Source organism: Somniosus microcephalus, chromosome 16 (assembly GCF_052327205.1).
Source record: "Somniosus microcephalus isolate GS21.2 chromosome 16, FLI_Smic_1.0, whole genome shotgun sequence".
NCBI classification, from domain to species: domain Eukaryota; kingdom Metazoa; phylum Chordata; class Chondrichthyes; order Squaliformes; family Somniosidae; genus Somniosus; species Somniosus microcephalus.
The window spans coordinates 106,807,824-106,825,850 of NC_141002.1; the positions used below are offsets into that span (position 1 = coordinate 106,807,824).

An 18,027-nucleotide genomic window follows, 5' to 3' on the forward strand; every position below is an offset into this window, starting at 1 on the left:
GTACTGAATGGTCCAAAGAGGGAGGTGTCGCTTCTATATCTGGAATGTACTAAAACAAAGGACACACTGTGTTCAGAAATTGTGGAGACAATGGGTTTTAATTCCACGCCACATGGGATAGAGGGAAGCCGAATCTGCATTGGCTTGTAGATAAGAGTGGAGCAGCAAACAGTCAGCCCAGTTCCATAGTGCCGTCTTAAGCCCTACACCACTAGAGATTTAGTAGGCCTAGAGCCAGTGGAGGTGTTTGGAAAACCTGCCAGTTTTCCGGCTTAATCTTTCACCTTAATTTTCTGCGTTTTTAATGTGTTCATTATTTCCTCTGCATTGCTCTATTCTTTGTGGTTGGTTTTTGTCCCTAATGCTGCTCGCTTTGTTGGTGAGAGATATGGAACGGCCCCAAAATCTGGGCACCCTGGAAAGCAAGGGATTTCCCCAGCGACAAAAGAATAAGGCATTGACTTCGGAGATTGTCTAATCCCACCCGCTCCGGTAATGTAATTAAATCTGCCCCACTGTCTTTAATTTCACTACTAGTTTGTGTGAAAGGAGAATTTGGCACTCGGAAGGCTTCGAAACTAAATAGGCACCTAATTAGAATTCCCTGACATTAAACTAATTAGTGAAGGTATATTCAGGAAGCTTAATTTCGATATTAAATGTGTAATTGTTTTTCATGTATGTTAAATACCACCTGACGAGCTGTTTGCTAATGAATTAATTAATTCCAAAGCGTTACCAGATTTATTGAAACCAAAAGTGAAACCTGATCTGAATGTTATCATGGATTCTCCATCCCTCGCTCCTATTTAACTTCAACCCCTCTTTTATTCCTTCCTCTCCCCTTCCACAGCTCCTCTCGCTGCTCTTTGAAGACTTATTCAAAAAGTTTAATTCAGAGTTGAAGAAGATTGCGGACCAGATCATTCCCAAGCAGCGAGCGGCCCAGTTTGATGTGGTCAAACACATGCGCCAAGACCAGATCACTAACGGCATGGTTAACGCCATCTCAACGGTAAAGGTTTTTGTTTCTGTGCGGTTGAAGTCTATGATTGTTTTTGAGTTTCATTTTATTTCTCAACCCCGTTTAGATGTTTGATTCTTTGACTGCACTCAGACGGCCGAGCAAGCCGCTCTGTTGCACCAAACTCCTTCAAGAAGAAGGCGGCCCACCGCCACCTTCTCAGGGCAACTAGGGATGGGCAATAAATGGCAGCAATGCCCACATTCCAAGAATGATTTAAGCACTTCAACTTTGGCCATTGTTTGCTCTTGTGAGTGGAAGCAATATGATGGGAGGGAACCGTGGCAACATTGAAACGCTGTCTACTTGCAAATTAAACAACTTGGAATTGGGTATTGGTGTTGTATAATACGATGTGAATGTTTAAATCTGAAGAAACAGTGAACATTTGCTTAAAGTAGTTAAGCCTTTTTAAATATTAGAAACAGCTTTAGGTGTTAGTGGGTAAAGTTATTAACTATTCTAGAAAGTGCCATCTCAGTCTGTGACTTCATTGCCTTTTTATATTTTATTACAGTTTGCATGCTCCCTCTCTGACTTTTATTTATTCATTCCTGGGATGTGGGCATCACTGGCAAGGCATCATTTATTGCCCATCCCTAATTGCCCCTTGAGAAGGTGGCGGTGAGCCGCCGCCTTGAACCGCTGCAGTCCGTGTGGTGAAAGTGCTCCCACAGTGCTGTTAGGGAGGGAGTTCCAGAATTTTGACCCAGCGACGATGAAGGATCGGCGATATATTTCCAAGTCAGGATGGTGTGTGACTTGGAGGGGAACTTGGAGGTGGTGGTGTTCCCGTGCACCTGCTGCCCTTGTCCTTCTATGTGGAAGAGGTCGCGGGTTTGGGAGGTGCTGCCGAAGAAGCCTTGGCGAGTTGCTGCAGTGCATCTTGTAGATGGTACACACTGCAGCCACGGTACACCGGTGGTGGAGGGAGTGAATGTTTAAGGTGGTGGATGGGGTGCCAATCAAGCAGGCTGCTTTGTCCTGTATGGTGTCGAGCTTCTTGAGTGTTGTTGGAGCTGCACTCATCCAGGCAAGTGGAGAGTATTCCATCACACTCCTGACTTGTGCCTTGTAGATGGTGGAAAGGCTTTGGGGAGTCAGGAGGTGAGATACTCGTCGCAGAATACTCAGCCTCTGACCTGCTCTTGTTGCCACAGTATTGATGACTAATACGTGAGGCCTTATCTTGGAGTATTGCCTCGAAGACACTTCCAAATATCTGTCTATTCTCAAAGTATTGTCACTGTTTTATTTGTTCTAGGGGAACTGGTCTCTTAAAAGATTCAAAATGGACCGTCAGGGCGTGACTCAGGTGTTGTCCCGTTTGTCCTACATTGCTGCGCTCGGTATGATGACCAGGATCTCCTCTCAGTTTGAAAAAACCAGGAAAGTGAGTGGTCCTAGGTCGCTACAACCATCGCAGTGGGGGATGCTGTGCCCGTCAGACACTCCCGAAGGAGAGGTAAGGATTCCAACTTTGAGATTTTTAATGCTGTGTTATTCGGAAAATTCCCTTGCCCACTGGTATTGGTAATGCAACATTAGCTTAATACTTGAAGGGGGGAGATTTTGCAGGGCTATGGGGTAAGAGGGGAGTGGGACGAGTTGGATAGTTCTTTCAGAGAGCTGGCACAGTGCGATGGCCTGAATGGCCTCCTTCTGTGCTGTCTGATTCTATGATTACTGCGATTCTCCCCATTTATTTATGGTGATAAGATCGGGAAGGAGTAACTAAAGGAATATTCTATGTGGAAAGTGACCTTCCTAAACTATGACTGCCCCTAGTATTCTTTATTTCCTTTTCATTCTGCCAATGCACTTTGGGGCGGTCAGTGAGTGTACGGTGGAGTTTGATCATTACTTTGAACTAGATACGATGAAGTCCATTCTCAAAAGAAGCTCAGTAGACATTTGACGTGCTCATGAAGATATGAGGGGTAATTGTGTGAGTTCACACTCCTGCTGTGGAGCCTCGCCTGCTGGGAACGCACATCAGGAATTTAAGCAGCACTCCCCATGATTAATTACGTAGAATGTACAGCACAGGAACAGGCCATTCGGCCCAACTGCTCCGTGCCGGTGTTTCTGCTCCACACCAGCCTCCTCCCACCCCTCTTCATCTCACACTATCAGCATATCCTCCTATTCCTTTCTCCCTCATGTGTTTATCCAGCTTCCATCCTAATGGATGGAAAATTGTGGTCATCAGGCATCCGAATTCCTGGTATGTGCTCCGAGTTGTGGCTCCGCACCAGGAGTCCAGAATTATAAAGTGACCCTTTTCATAGAATCAGAATGATACACCCATCACGCCTGTGCCGGCTCTTTGAAAGAGCTCTCCAATTAGTCCCACTCTCCTGCTCTTTCCCCAGAGCCCTGCAAATTTTTCCCCTTCAAGTATTTATCCAATTCCCTTTTGAAAGTTATTATTGAATCTGCTTCCACCGCCCTTTCAGGCAGCGCGTTCCAGATCACAACAACTCGCTGTGAAAAAAATTCTTCTCATCTCGTTCCATGTCTTGATGTCTGTACTCGACTCATCTGAATACAGGGAACAACCCCTGGCATTTACTACTGCTAACAAGCCTGGGTGGCAAATCCAATTCTATTATTTTTTGATAGCATGGTAAATGCTTTGTTCGCACGTTTCGTGTTTTGAGAGTGAAATGTGCCTGTTGCTGGGTCCTCAGTGTTTGAAGTTGATACACCACCGTTTATTTCAGTAACTGCGGAAGGCTCAAGCAGTACTAACACTGGGCTGTGTTCTTGGGATGTCCCAGAGCAATTCACAACCAATGGATGACTTTTTTATTGAAATGCACAATGAGAACAGATCTGGCCCGGATAAACTGGAATCAAAGATTGGCAGGCAAAACTGTAATGGGACAATGGGCTGCCTTTAAAGAGGAAATAGTTCAGGTACAGTTGAGGTACATTCCCACTCTGGGGAAAGACAGGGCAACTAAAGTCAGGGCTCCCTGGATGACGAAAGAGATAGAGAGTAAGATGAAGCAGAAAAAGAGCGAGTATGACAGATGTCAAGTCGAGAATACATCTGAAAATCAGGCTAAATATAGAAAGGTCAGAGGAGAAGTGAAAAAGAAAACAAGAGGGGCAAAGAGAGAGTATGAGAATAGAATGGCAGCCAACATAAAAGGTAATCCAAAAGTCTTCTATAGGCATATAAATAGTAAAAGGGTAGTAAGAGGAGGGGTGGGGCCGATTAGGGACCAAAACGGAGACCTACGCATAGAGGCAGAGGGTATGGCTGAGGTACTAAATGAGTACTTTGCATCTGTCTTCACCAAGGAAGAAGATGCTGCCATAGACATAGTAAAGGAGGAGGTAGTGAAGATACTTGATGGGATAAAATTTGATAGAGGAGGATCAGAAAGGCTGGCTGAACTTTAAGTAGATCAGTCACCAGGAACAGATGGGATGCATCCTAGGATCCTGAGGGAATTGAGGGAGGAAATCGCGGAGGTACTGGCCATAATATTCCAATCCTCCATAGATACGGGGGTGGTGACCGAGGGCTGGAGAATTGCAAATGTTACACCATTGTTCAATAAAGGATGTAAAGATAAATCCAGCAACTACAGGCCAGTCAGTTTAACCTCGGTAGTGAGGAAGCTTTTAGAAACAGTAATAAGGGACAAAATTAACAGTCACTTGGATAGGTGTGGATTAATTAAGGAAAGCCAGCACAGATTTGTTAAAGGCAAATCGTGTTTAACTATTTCTGACGAAGGGTTACCGACCTGAAACGTTAACTTTGTTTCTCGCCATAGATGCTGCCTGACCTGCTGAGTATTTCCAGCATTTTCTGTTTTTATTTCGTGTTTAACTAACTTGATTGAGTTCTTTGATGAGGTAACAGAGAGGGTTGATGAGGGTAATGCAGTTGATGCCGTGTACATGGATTTCCAAAAGGCATTCGACAAAGTGCCGCATAATAGGCTTGCCAGCAAAGTTGAAGCCCATGGAATAAAAGGGACAGTGGCAGCATGGATATGAAGTTGGTTAAGTGACAGGAAACAGAGAGTAGTGGTGAACGGTTGTTTTTCGGACTGGAGGAATGTATACAGTGGTGTTCCCCAGGGGTCGGTTCTAGGACCACTGCTTTTCTTGATATATATTAATGACTTGGACTTGTGTGTACAGGGCACAATTTCAAAATTTGCAGATGGCACAAAACTTGAAAGTATAGTGAACAGTGAGGAGGAGAGTGATGGACTTCAGGAAGACATAGACCGGCTGAGGAAATGGGCGGACACGTGGCAGATGAAATTTAACGCAGAAAAGTGAAGTGATACATTTTTGTAGAAAGAATGAGGAGAGGAAATATAAACCAAATGGTACAATCCTAAAGTGGGTGCATGAACAGAGAGACCTGGGGGTAAGTGTGCACAAATCGTTGAAGGTGGCAGGGCAGGTTGAGAAACATAGAAGATAGGAGCAGGAGTAGGCCATTCGGCCCCTCGAGCCTGCTCCGCCATTCAATGAGATCATGGCTGATCATCCAAATTCAGTACCCTGTCCCTGCCTTCTCCCCATATCCCTTGATCCCTTTAGCCTTAAGAAATATATCCAACTCCTTCTTGAATATATTTAATGAATTGCCCTCTACTGCCTTCTGTGGTAGAGAATTCCACAGGTTCACCACTCTCTGGGTGAAGAAATTCCTCCTCATCTCTGTCCTAAATGGCTTACCCCTTATCCTTAGACTGTGACCCTTGGTTCTGGACTCCCCCGCCATCGGGAACATCCTTCCTGCATCTAGTCTGTCTAGTCCTGTTAGAATTTTATAAGTTTCAATGAGATCCCCTCTCATTCTTCTAAACTCCAGCGAGTATAAGCCCAATCAACCCAATCTCTCCTCATACGTCATTCCTGCCATCCCAGGTATCAGTCTGGTGAATCTTCGCTGCACTCCCTCCATGGCAAGAACATCCTTCCTCAGATAAGGCGACCAAAACGGCACACAATACTCAAGGTGTGGTCTCACCAAGGCCCTGTACAACTGCAGCAAGCATCCTTGTTCCTGTTCTCAAACCCTCTCGCTACGAAGGCCAACATACCATTTGCCATCTTAACCGCCTGCTGCACCTGCATGTTTACCTTCAGCGACTAGTGCACAAGGACACCCAGGTCTCGTTGCACTTCCCCTTCTCCCAGTCTATTGCCGTTCAGATAATAATCTGCCTTCCTGTTTTTGCCACCAAAGTGGATAACCTCGCATTTATCCACATTATACTGCATCTGCCCACTCACCCAACCAGTCCAAATCATACTGGAGTTTCTCTGCATCCTCCTCACAGCACACACACCCACTCAGCTTTGTGTCATCTGCAAACTTGGAGATATTGCATCTAGTTCCCTCGTCCAGATCATTAATATATATTGTGAATAGCTGGGGTCCTAGCACCGATCCCTGCGGTACCCCACTAGTCACGGCCTGCCACTTGGAAAAAGACCCGTTTATTCAAACTCTTTGCTTCCTGTCTGCCAACCAGTTCTCTATCCAAGTCAGTACCTTGCCCCCAATCCCATGTGCCTTAACTTTACACGCTAATCTCTTATGCGGGACCTTATCGAAAGCCTTCTGAAAGTCCAAATACACCACATCCACTGGTTCTCCTTTATCTATTCTACCAGTTACATCCTCAAAAAGTTCCAGTAGATTAGTCAAGCACGATTTACTTCGAGTAGTAGGAAAAATGCTAGAATCTATTATTAAGCACGTGGGAACAGGGCACTTGGAAAATAATAATTGATTGGGCAGAGTCAACATGGATTTCTGAAAGGGAAATCATGTTTGATGAATCTGTTAAGAGTTTTTTGAGGTTGTAACTAGCAGAATAGATAAGGGGGAACCAGTGGATGTGGTGTATTTGGATTTTCAGAAGGCATTCGATAAGGTGCCACACAAGAGGTTATTAAACAAAATTAGGGCTCATGGGATTGGGGATAACATACTTGCATTGATTGAGGATTGGTTAACGGATAGAAAACAGAGAGTAGGAATAAACGGGTCATTTTCAGGTTGGCAGGCTGTAACTAGTGGGGTACCGCAAGGATCAGTGCTTGGGCCTCAGCTATTCACAATCTACATCAATGATTTGGATGAGGGGGCCAAATGTAATATATCCAAGTTTGCTGATGATACAAAGCTGGGTGGGAATGTAAGTTGGGAGGAGGATGCAAGGAGGCTTCAAGGGGATATAGACAGGCTAAGTGAGTGGGCAAGAACATGGCAAATGGAATATAATGTGGAGAAATGTGAAGTCATCCACTTTGGTAGGAAAAATAGAAAAGCAGAGTATTTTTTAAATGGTGAGAGATTGGGAAATGTTGGTGTTCAGAGGGACCTGGCTGTCCTTGTACACGAATCACTGACAGTTAACATGCGGGTACAGCAAGCAATTAGGAAAGCAAATGGTATGTTGGCCTTTATTACAAGAGGGTTTAAGTATAAGAGTAAAGACGTCTTACTGCAATTATATAGGACCCTGGTGAGACCACACCTGGAGTATTGTGTACAGTTTTGGTCTCCTTACCTAAGGAAGGATATACTTGCCATAGAGGGAGTGCAACGAAGGTTCACCAGACTGATTCCTGGGATGGGGGATTGTCCTATGAGGAGAGATTGAGTAGACTAGGCCTGTATTCTCTAGAGTTTAGAGGAATGAGAGGTGATCTCATTGAAACATATAAAATTATTACAGGGCTTGACAGGGTAGATGCAGGGAGGATGTTTCTCCTGGCTGGGGAGTCTCGAACCAGGGGTCACAGTCTCAGAATAAGAGGTTGGCCATTTAGGACTGAGATGAGGAAAAATTTCTTCACTCAGCGGGTGGTGGATCTTTTGAATTCTCTACCCCAGAGGGCTGTGGAGGCTCAGTCGTTGAGTATATTTAAGACAGAGATCGATAGATCTTTGGATATTAAGGGAATCAAGGGATATGGGGATAGTGCAGGAAAGTGGAGTTGAGGTCGAAGATCAGCCATGGTCTTATTGAATGGCGGAGCAGGCTCGAGGGGCCGAATGGCCGACTCCTGCTTCTCTTTCTTATGTTCTCCCCCCACTCTTCATCTCACCCTATCACCATATCCTTCTATTCCTTTATCCCTCATTTGTTTATCTAGCTTTCCTGTAAATGCGCCTATACTATTTGCTTCAACCACTCGCTGTGGTGGCGAGTTCCACATTCTCACCACTCTCTGGGTGAAGAGGTTTCTCCTCAATTCTCTATTGGATTTATTAGTGACTCTCTTATATTGATGAACCCTAATTCTGGTCTCCCCACAAGTGGAAACATCTTCTCTACGTCTACCCTAAGAAACCCTTTCAGAATCTTAAAGATCTCTATCAGGTCACCCACTCCTCCGTCTTTGAGATTCAATTCCAAACTGATAGAATTGTAGCACAACATCCAAAAACACGCAGATAAAGCAGTTTCCTAGGTTTGGCTTGCTGATGTTGAACAAACCGATCTCATCCTTTGGAACTTGCCCAAGTTCCCTCACTCTGGATGTGATGCTTCCAAATACTCAACCACTGGGAGAGTCACACTTGCACAAGTGGAAGGGCTAAACTGACAACCTCACGAGAGTTGGTGGAGCCCCACGTTCCCTCTGTACGCTGCTGGATTAAATGGCCTCTGCCCCTCACTCTTGGAAGGTATGAAATGTTGAAATGTGACCCAGCCTGCCTGTATCTACTAGGTGTCCATCAATTCAAAACATATTGCAGTTTGGCAACCGGTTGGCTTGTGTTCCGTTGCATTTAGACGGTTGAGGGCGACCTAATCGAGGTGTTTAAAAGGATACAATAGGCTAGTTAAAGAGAATCTCTTTCCTCTGGTGGGGGAATCCAGACACAAAATCTTAAAATTAGATGCTGCCTGACCACCTGAGTGTTTCCAGCACTTTCTGTTTTTATATATCTTAAAATTAGAGCTAGGCCGTTCAGGAGTGAAATCAGGAATCACTTTTACACAAAGGCTAGTGGAAATCTGGAAAACTCCACCACCCCCCCCCCCCCAAAAGGCTGCGGAATGCTGGGGGTCAATTGAAGCTTTCACGCCTGAGATCGCGGGATACGGAGCAAAGGCGAGTAATTGGAGTTAAGATACAGATCAGCCATGATCTGATTGAATGGCGGAACATGCTCGAGGGGCTGAATGGACTCCTCCTGTTCCTAATCAAAATTGTAAGTAATCCTAACAAGACTGGATGCTATCCCAAAGCTGCTTACTGCTAATCTGATGTTTGGTGACCAGGGACCCAGTACCTGTAGAACATTTAGCCCCTCGAGCCTGTTCCGTCATTCGGTCAGATCATGGCTGATGAGTGACCTAACTCCATATAACTGCATAAGAACATACCTCAGACAGCCCCGTCTAACCAAACGTAAATAGCTGGGCATGTAATCCAATGGACGTCCGAGAACTTTTTTCCAACCAAATGAAATGGTCGGGTAGTTCCAGATTATGTGGACTCATTCAACTTCTCTCTTTCCCACCCCACCTCCAACAAGACTCCAACACAAGCTGCTTCTCCAGGTGAATGTTTTTTCTGGATTCACTTGTTACAGTATCCTACATTGAATGTTGCACAGCAATGCCATGAGTAACTTCTCTTGCATCAGACAGTACTTTAGAAGTTTAGAGCACAGAAGGAGGCCATTTGGCCCATGTCTGTGCCAGCTCTTCACTTGAGCACTGACTTTGACTCAAAGAATGAGAAGCTGAAGGAAACCAGCCAGGCTGTTTAACAAGGAGGCTGGACTTTCCCTGAACCTTCCAGCAGGCCAAGGGTTAGAATGTCTTTGTCTTGTATTCATGTCTGCCTGCTTTCATAACATTAGTGAGCAATTTCTGCATCATATTTTAAAGTAATTGTTTATGTTTTGCTCTCCTTACAGGCTTGTGGTTTGGTGAAGAACTTGGCTCTGATGACCCACATCACGACAGATATGGAGGATGGGCCCATAATTAAACTCGCCTTCAATCTGGGCGTTGAAGATGTCAATCTGCTTTGTGGGGAAGAGCTTTCGTACCCAAACGTGTTCATCGTATTTCTGAATGGTAAGTGACACTTGCATAGTCCTGCACTTTAAATTGAGCATTTTTACAATCCTCACTACTTCAGTGAGAACATGCCACAGAGCAAACACGTGCCTTATTCCATAGAACACGTAATATATCCAGGAATCTGTGACCAAGTCCATTCTGAATATCACCCTTTCATTGTAAGGACTTGGGTTTAAATCTGGACCAAACTCATTGAATGAAACTCTTCTCAATCTCTGCAAGGTAATTAGGGGGGCAACTCTCCACTGGCTGGAGTCATACCTAGCACAAAGGAAGATGGTCGTGGTTGTTAGAGGCCAATCATCTCAGCCCCAGGACATCGCTGCAGGAGTTCCTCAGGGTAGTGTCCTCGGCCAAACCATCTTCAGCTGCTTCTTCAATGACCTTCCCTGCATCATAAAGTCAGATGTGGGGATGTTCGCTGATGGTTCAGTTCCATTTGCAACTCCTCAGATAATGAAGCAGCCAATGCCCGCATGCAGCAAGACCTGGACAACATTGAGGCTTGGGCTGATAAGTGGCAGGTAACATTCGTCCCACACAAGTACCAGGAAATGACTATCTCCAACAAGAGAGAGTCTAACCACTGCCCCTTGACATTCAACGGCGTTACCATCACCGAATCCCCCACCATCAACATCCTGGGGGGTCACCATTGACCAGAAACTTAACTAGACTAGCTACATAAATACTGTGGCTACAAGAGTAGGTCAGAGGCTGGGTATTCTGCGGCAAGTGTCTCCCCTCTCTCCTCAAAGTCTTTCCACTATCTACAAGGCACAAGTCAGGAGTGTGATGGAATACTCTCCACTTACCTGGATGAGTGCAGCTCCACCAACACTCAAGAAGCTCGACACTATCCAGGACAAAGCTGCCCGCTTGATTGGCACCCCATCCACCACCTTAAACATTCACTCCCTCCACCACCGGCGCACCGTGGCTGTAGTGTGTACCATCTGCAAGATACACTGCAGTAACTCGCCATGGCTTCTCCCAAACCCATGACCTCCACCACCTAGAAGGGCAAGGGCAGCAGGTGTATGGGAACAGCACCCTCCAACGCACACACCATCCTGACTTGGAAGTATATCGGCCGTTCTTTCATCGTCACGGGATCAAAATCCTGGCACTCCCTCCCTAACAGCACTGTGGGAGCACCTTCACCACACGGACTGCAGTGGTTCAAGAAGGCAGCTCACCACCACCTTCTCAAGGGCAATTAGGGGTGGGCAAAAAATGCTGGCCTTGCCAGCGACACCCACATCCCAGGAATGAATAATACAAAAATGTTCTCAACTGAGTTTCATATGTCTCTGCCACATTTCCCAGTGGTTGCAGGTCGACACGCAAAATCAGGCGTAGTTTCAGTGTCCAGTGCTAATGCCCTTCCTGGGTCCGGAGTGACCGAGGGACGGCTCCCCGGTCCGGAATGGCCGAGGGGTGGCTCCCTGGTCTGGGATTACTGGAGGGCGGCTCCCTGGTCTGGGGTCACTGGAGGGCGGCTCCCTGGTCTGGGATTTCCCTGGTCTGGGATTACTGGAGGGCGGCTCCCTGGTCTGGGATACTGAAGGGCAGCTCCCTGGTCTGGGATTTCCCTGGTCTGGGATTACTGGAGGGCAGCTCCCTGGTCTGGGATTTCCCTGGTCTGGGATTACTGGAGGGCAGCTCCCTGGTCTGGGATTTCCCTGGTCTGGGATTACTGGAGGGGCGGCTCCCTGGTCTGGGATACTGGAGGGCGGCTCCCTGGTCTGGGATTTCCCTGGTCTGGGATTATCGGAGGGCGGCTCCCTGGTCTGGGATTTCCCTGGTCTGGGATTTCCCTGGTCTGGGATACTGGAGGGCGGCTCCCTGGTCTGGGATCACTGGAGGGCGGCTCCCTGGTCTGGGATTTCCCTGGTCTGGGATTACTGGAGGGCGGCTCCCTGGTCTGGGATTTCCCTGGTCTGGGATACTGGAGGGCGGCTCCCTGGTCTGGGATTTCCCTGGTCTGGGATTATCGGAGGGCGGCTCCCTGGTCTGGGATCACTGGAGGGCGGCTCCCTGGTCTGGGATTTCCCTGGTCTGGGATTACCGGAGGGCGGCTCCCTGGTCTTGCAGCTGCTGATGGGCACTCCCTCTGCGTGTCCACTGATCTGCCCGTGAGTTGAACTGTAGGCAGCTCTAAGGTCCGTTTATCTCTGCCTCATGGTTGTCTCTCTGGATGCAATCTCCCAGCACGTTGAAGCCAACCGAGTGAGTATCTTTAAGAGGTGAACCCAAGCATGGATGACAGATGCTCCCACTTTAGGAATCCATTGGCAGCATCAGTAACAGCCAGGCGAGTGTGTGTGTGTGTGCAGCATAAAGTGCCTTCCTTTTTGCAGCAATATCGTAGCTTAAACCCAGAATTGGAAGAGCAGCCCAAGTACAGCAGCTCTCTGAGTGAATTACATCGAAATTACAACAGAGGAACCGGCCGCTCGGCCCATCCAGTCCGTGTTGGTGTTCATTCCCCACAGGAGCTGTGTCCTAATCCCATGTACCCGCCCTGTTCCCAGATCCCTTTATCCCCTTTCCTTCAACACCCTCTCTAACCTATTCAGTGTGACATGGTCTCTGCTTCAGCCACTAACTGGGAGTGAATTCCACAGCCTTTCGACCCGCGGTGTAAAAAGCTGCTACTCTCTGGCCTAAATCCCGTACACTTAATCTTGTCTCTACATCCTCTAGTTCCAGTGATTTATACTTCTTGCCATAAAACTTAGTTTTCCAGTAGCTTTTAATCTCTTCCGAACCGGAACTCCCAAATCCCTCTGCCGCCCACGTCACCCAGCTTTTTCCCATTCAGAGTATAATTATTACTTTTATAACTTTTTGTACCAAAATATATAATCTCGCACTTACTGACATTGAATTCCACTTTTTGCCCATTCGACGACAATCACTTGTATTTATACAGCACCTTTATTAACATAGTAAAATGTCCCAAAGCGCTTCACAGGAACGTTATCAAACAATATCTGACACTGAGCCACATGAGACATTAGGACAGATGACCAAAAGCTTGGTCAAAGAGGTCGGTTTTAAGGAGCGTCTTCGAGGAGGAGCGGTTTAGGCAGGGAGTTCCAGAGTTTAGGGCCTTGGCAGCTGAAGGTACGGCTGCCAGTGGTCGAGTGATTAAAATCAGGGGTGTGCAAGAGGCCAGAATTGGAGGAACGCAGTGATCTCGAAGGGCCGTAGGGCTAGAGATGGTTACAGAGATGGGGCGGGCAGGGGCGAGGCCATGGAGAGGTTTGAAAACAAGGCTGAGAATTTTAAAATGGAGCTGTTGCTTAACCGGAGCTAATGTAGGTCAGCGAGCACAGGGGTGATGGGTGAAAGGGACTCGGTGCGAGTTCGGACACGGGGCAGTGAGCACAGGGGGTGATGGGTGAACGGGACTCGGTGCGAGTTAGGACACGGGGCAGTGAGCACGGGGTGATGGGTGAACGGGACTCGGTGCGAGTTAGGACACGGGTCAGTGAGCACAGAGGTGATGGGTGAACGGGACTGGGTGTGAGTTAGGGCACAGGGCAGTGAGCACAGGGGGTGATCGGTGAACGGGACTGGGTGTGAGTTAGGACACGGGGCAGTGAGCACAGGGGTGATGGGTGAACGGGACTTGGTGCGAGTTCGGACACGGGTCAGCGAGCACAGGGGGTGATGGGTGAACGGGACTCGGTGCGAGTTAGGACACAGGCAGCAGAGTTTTGGATGAGCTGAAGTTTATGAAGGGTGGAAGCTGGGAGGCGGGCGTGGGAATAGTTGAGTCTGGAGGTAACACGGGCACGAATGAGGGTTTCGGCAGCGGATGAGCTTAGGCGAGATGGAGACAGGTGATATTACGGAGGTGGAAATAGGTGGCCTTAGTGATGGTGCAGATATTCTACCATCTTATCAATGTCCCCTTGCTGCTTCCTTTGGCCCTCAGCATTATTTACTGTGCCTGCTATTTTTGAATCATCTGCAAATTCCGACACCACTCCCTGTGGCTCTAACCAAATCATTGTTCACAGCCAACAGAAGTGGTCCCAGGACTGTGGGCACCTTCTCACTCGGAGCTGAGTTGATACTATGCAAGTTACTGCTAACAGAAAGAGGGAGCCCTCTGTTCTATCTGTCTGGGCTGTATTTAAGTTCTATCCCAGAGGTGAAAAGATGTATTTTAATTTTTAGTAGCTAGAACACAGAACTTTTTTAATATAAGATCTGGTAAACTGAGCCCATTTATTCTGGTAGAAATGTTTTTTTATATACAGTCCTTAAGCAAAAGGTGATCAATCCACATGCCAGCTAAATAGCATTTCCAAGTACTTGGGAGTAAGATGCATCGATGTGATTTACATTGCACTTTCGAAATCATGCCTGCAATAATTCAAAAGATTGATTCACTTTCACAGAATCAATATGGTTAAATTGTCTTCCAAGTATTCTTTTACGGAATAACACTGACACCACTCATAAAATATGGCTCTTTGACACTTGGCAATAGGATCCTATGTTTACACAAATGATAGACTTTCATCTAAGCTGCTTAATACATCGTACCGGCTATTCCTTTCCAATGCCACCCCAGCAGTGATAAAAGACTTGCATTTATACAGCACCTTATCGCACCTTATCACATCTAAACATCCCGAAGAGCTTCACGCGATGAATGACTATGTCGGCTGTTCTGCTCCAGGAAAGGCCCACAGTAAGATGAATGACAAGTGAAGTTTGTTTTTCTGGCGGTGTTGGCCAGTACACTAGGAGAGCTCCCTGGTCCTCACCCAATACTGCCAACCAAGCAATACCAATGCTGCAAATGCTACGGGATAGTCATGCTAAACAAGGAAGTCACGCTAAACCTTTACATACCTCTAGTTAGGCCCCAGCAGGAGCATTGTGTCCAATTCCGGGCACCACATTTTAGGAAGGATATCAAGGCCTTGGAGAGGGTACAGAGGAGGTTTACCTGGAGGATACCAGGGATGAGGGAGTTCAGTTATGTGGAGAGACTGGAGAAGCTGGGATTGTTCTCTTTAGAGCAGAGAAGGTTAAGAGGAGACCTAATGAAGGTATTCAAAATTATGAGGGGTTTTGATAGAGCAAGTAGGGAGAGATGATTTCCTCTGGCAAGTGGGTCGGTAACCAGAGGTCGTAGATTTAAAATATTTGCAAAAGAACTAGAGGGGAAATGAGGAGAAATTTCTTCACACAGAGGGTTGTTAAGATCTGGAACGCACTACCTGAAAGGGTGGTCGAAGCAGATTCCATAGGAACTTTGAAAAGTCAATTGGACATGTATTTGAAGAGGATTCATTTGCTGGGGTATGGCACTAAATTGGACAGCTTCATAGAGCCGACGCAGACACGACAGGCCGAATGGCCTCCTTCTGTGCTGTAAGATTCTATGATTTTTATCTGACAGTTTTACGAGTCTATTTTAGGAATATATTCAACACCTACAATCGCTCTTTATTTCTGTGCTGATCTGATCAGGTAACATCTTGGGTGTAATACACGACCATCAGAAACTGGTGAAAACGTTCCGGCTGATGCGGCGAGCGGGATACATCAATGAATTCGTCTCCATCTCTACAAACCTGACGGATCGCTGCGTTTATATTTCTTCTGATGGAGGCAGACTTTGCAGGTACCAGTAAAAGGCAGTTAATCACTTCAACAGCCCCAAGCGCACAGCTCTGCTAATCCTGACGGTGTTGGGCGCGGGATCTCCCTACTTGCTGTGCTCCTGTTTTAGATACACTTTACCCAATGCATGACTCTGCCCCATCTCTCTTACAGAATTTGTGAAGAGCAGAGAGGATAGATGAAAGAAATGTGGTTTATATGGACTTTCATAAAGTATTTGATAAAGTGCCACACCGGACACTTGTGGTAATGCTACATGGAATTAAAGGGAAATGAGGCAACATGGATAGAGAGATGGTTGAAGGGTAGCGGTAAGAGGGAATTTGAGAATAGAAGGATTGGGGAGTGGTGTTCACGGGAGGCTTGTGTTGGGGCCACTCTTATTTACTGTGTACATAAATAATTTAAAATTAGGAATTGAGACAATCTCAAAATTTGCTGCTAACGGTGAATGGCGGTGAAGATCTGCAATGTACTGCCTGAAAGGATGGTGGGAGCAGATTCAATAGTAACACAATTTACTTATAATTATATATTTGAAAAGGAAAAACTTGCAGGGCTATGGGGAAAGAGCAGGGGAGTGGAACTAATTGGATAGCTCTGCCAGGCACGATGAGCCGAATAGCCTCCTGTACTGTAAGATTCCGTGGTTACGACCAAGCATGGGGCACCAAGGTGGTGTTCTCTGAGAGGAGAATACACCAACAAAATTTGACACGGAGCCACATGAGATACTGGGACAGGTGACCAAAAGCTTGGTCAAAGAGGTAGGTTTTTAAGGAGCATCTTAAAGGAGAGAGAGAGAGAGGCGGAGAGGTTTGGGAAAGGAATTCCAGTGCTTAGGGCCCAGGTAGCTGAAGGCACGGCCGCCGATGGTGGAGCGATGAAAATCAGGGATGTTCAAGAGGCCAGAACAGAAGGATATGCTGATTGTGTGAGATGAAGTAGGGTGGGAGGAGGCTCGAGTGGAGCATAAACACCGTGACAGACCAGCTGGTCCGAATGGCCTGTTTCTGTGCTGTAAATGTAACTCAAAGTATAGCGCGTATTTATTCGCTAACGCCCCCAGCAGAAGAGGAAGTCATAGTTCAGCAGGCTAAAGCTCTGGGCGAAAACTTGTTCCGACATCGGTTCTCTCTGCGTGACTTCCGCAATTAGCAGCGTTAAAAAATTAATCTCCCAAAAAAAATGCATTAATAGCAGGAGTTAACTACGATTAATTGACGGCCCTAATTGTTACTAAACATAATGAGGTTTCCAGAAGTACGTTAAGTAACCAGAGTAAACTCAGACTGCAGCCACAGGGCTCACTTTTCAGAAGTAATGCAGAATGTTACAACTTATTTGCATCAGTCTTTCAGGGTTCAAAGTGTGCACTGCTTTTAGAAGGGGAAAATGTTAAACTCTTGAAGATCTCTTCCCTTCTGCAGTTGTCATGTGAACACAAGGCAACATAAAACACATTGTTAATCCTATTTGGTACTGCTGAAATATTGCACGAAGGAAAAGCTTATCTGTTTCTGTGGTGTGTCTTTGTTTCTCTGTTTAAGAGGGATAATTGAATTTCTATCTGCTCTGTCCTGTGATGCTATACTTTGGTGCATTGTTCCGATACAGTACTTAACTTTTTAAGATGTGCCCATTAAATCTCGGGCGAGTATTTGTGCTTTATTTTTATACGAGTACCTAGTGTTTATTTTCTGCACTTGGCTGGAGCTGGCTGTACAAATAGCGAGCTCGCTGGCGATCAGATGTCACATACCGTCCTTTGTGCCCTCAGGCTCCTTGGGCGACGGTGCTAGAGCATGCTGGGATACATGTCCCCACGTCAGACGCTGCAAATAGAAAGATCCGGAACACTTTCATAAATCTCATTTTCATTAAGCTGTTCCAAGTATGGTCATTTTCGCCGACACTCTATTGACTGGGAGATGGACTATGGGCTCTCGCTCTTCATTTTTCTGCTTTGTTTGCTTTGTACAGTAAATCTAAAATGATATTGTTGGGGGGTGTAGTCAGTCGATAAATTTAGTATTACAATAATTATGCTTAAAAATGATATTTTAAGTGTATGAAAGTTGCAACGATGATGCTGTTCTTCAAATTTGAAGATGTAACGCACATTAGAACCACTGGCCCCACAGTTGAGGCAGCGACCAAGGCATCTATTGACGGGAAGTTGGATAAATATTTGAAGCAGAGGAAGAAACAGTGATTATGGCGAGAGTCGGGCAGTGGGCTTAATCT

General features: G+C 46.3%; 1 protein-coding gene across 1 annotated transcript in view; it reads left to right on the forward strand.

The window, feature by feature from the left end:
- Positions 1-18,027, forward strand: part of polr3b (polymerase (RNA) III (DNA directed) polypeptide B) — a 112,243-nt gene that overhangs the window by 41,848 nt on the left and 52,368 nt on the right. The window contains exons 13-16 of the mRNA XM_086009694.1: positions 854-1,015; positions 2,289-2,489; positions 9,957-10,119; positions 15,628-15,781. Of these exons, the coding sequence (XP_085865820.1) occupies positions 854-1,015; positions 2,289-2,489; positions 9,957-10,119; positions 15,628-15,781 (680 nt within the window). The remainder of the gene's footprint in view (positions 1-853; positions 1,016-2,288; positions 2,490-9,956; positions 10,120-15,627; positions 15,782-18,027) is intronic.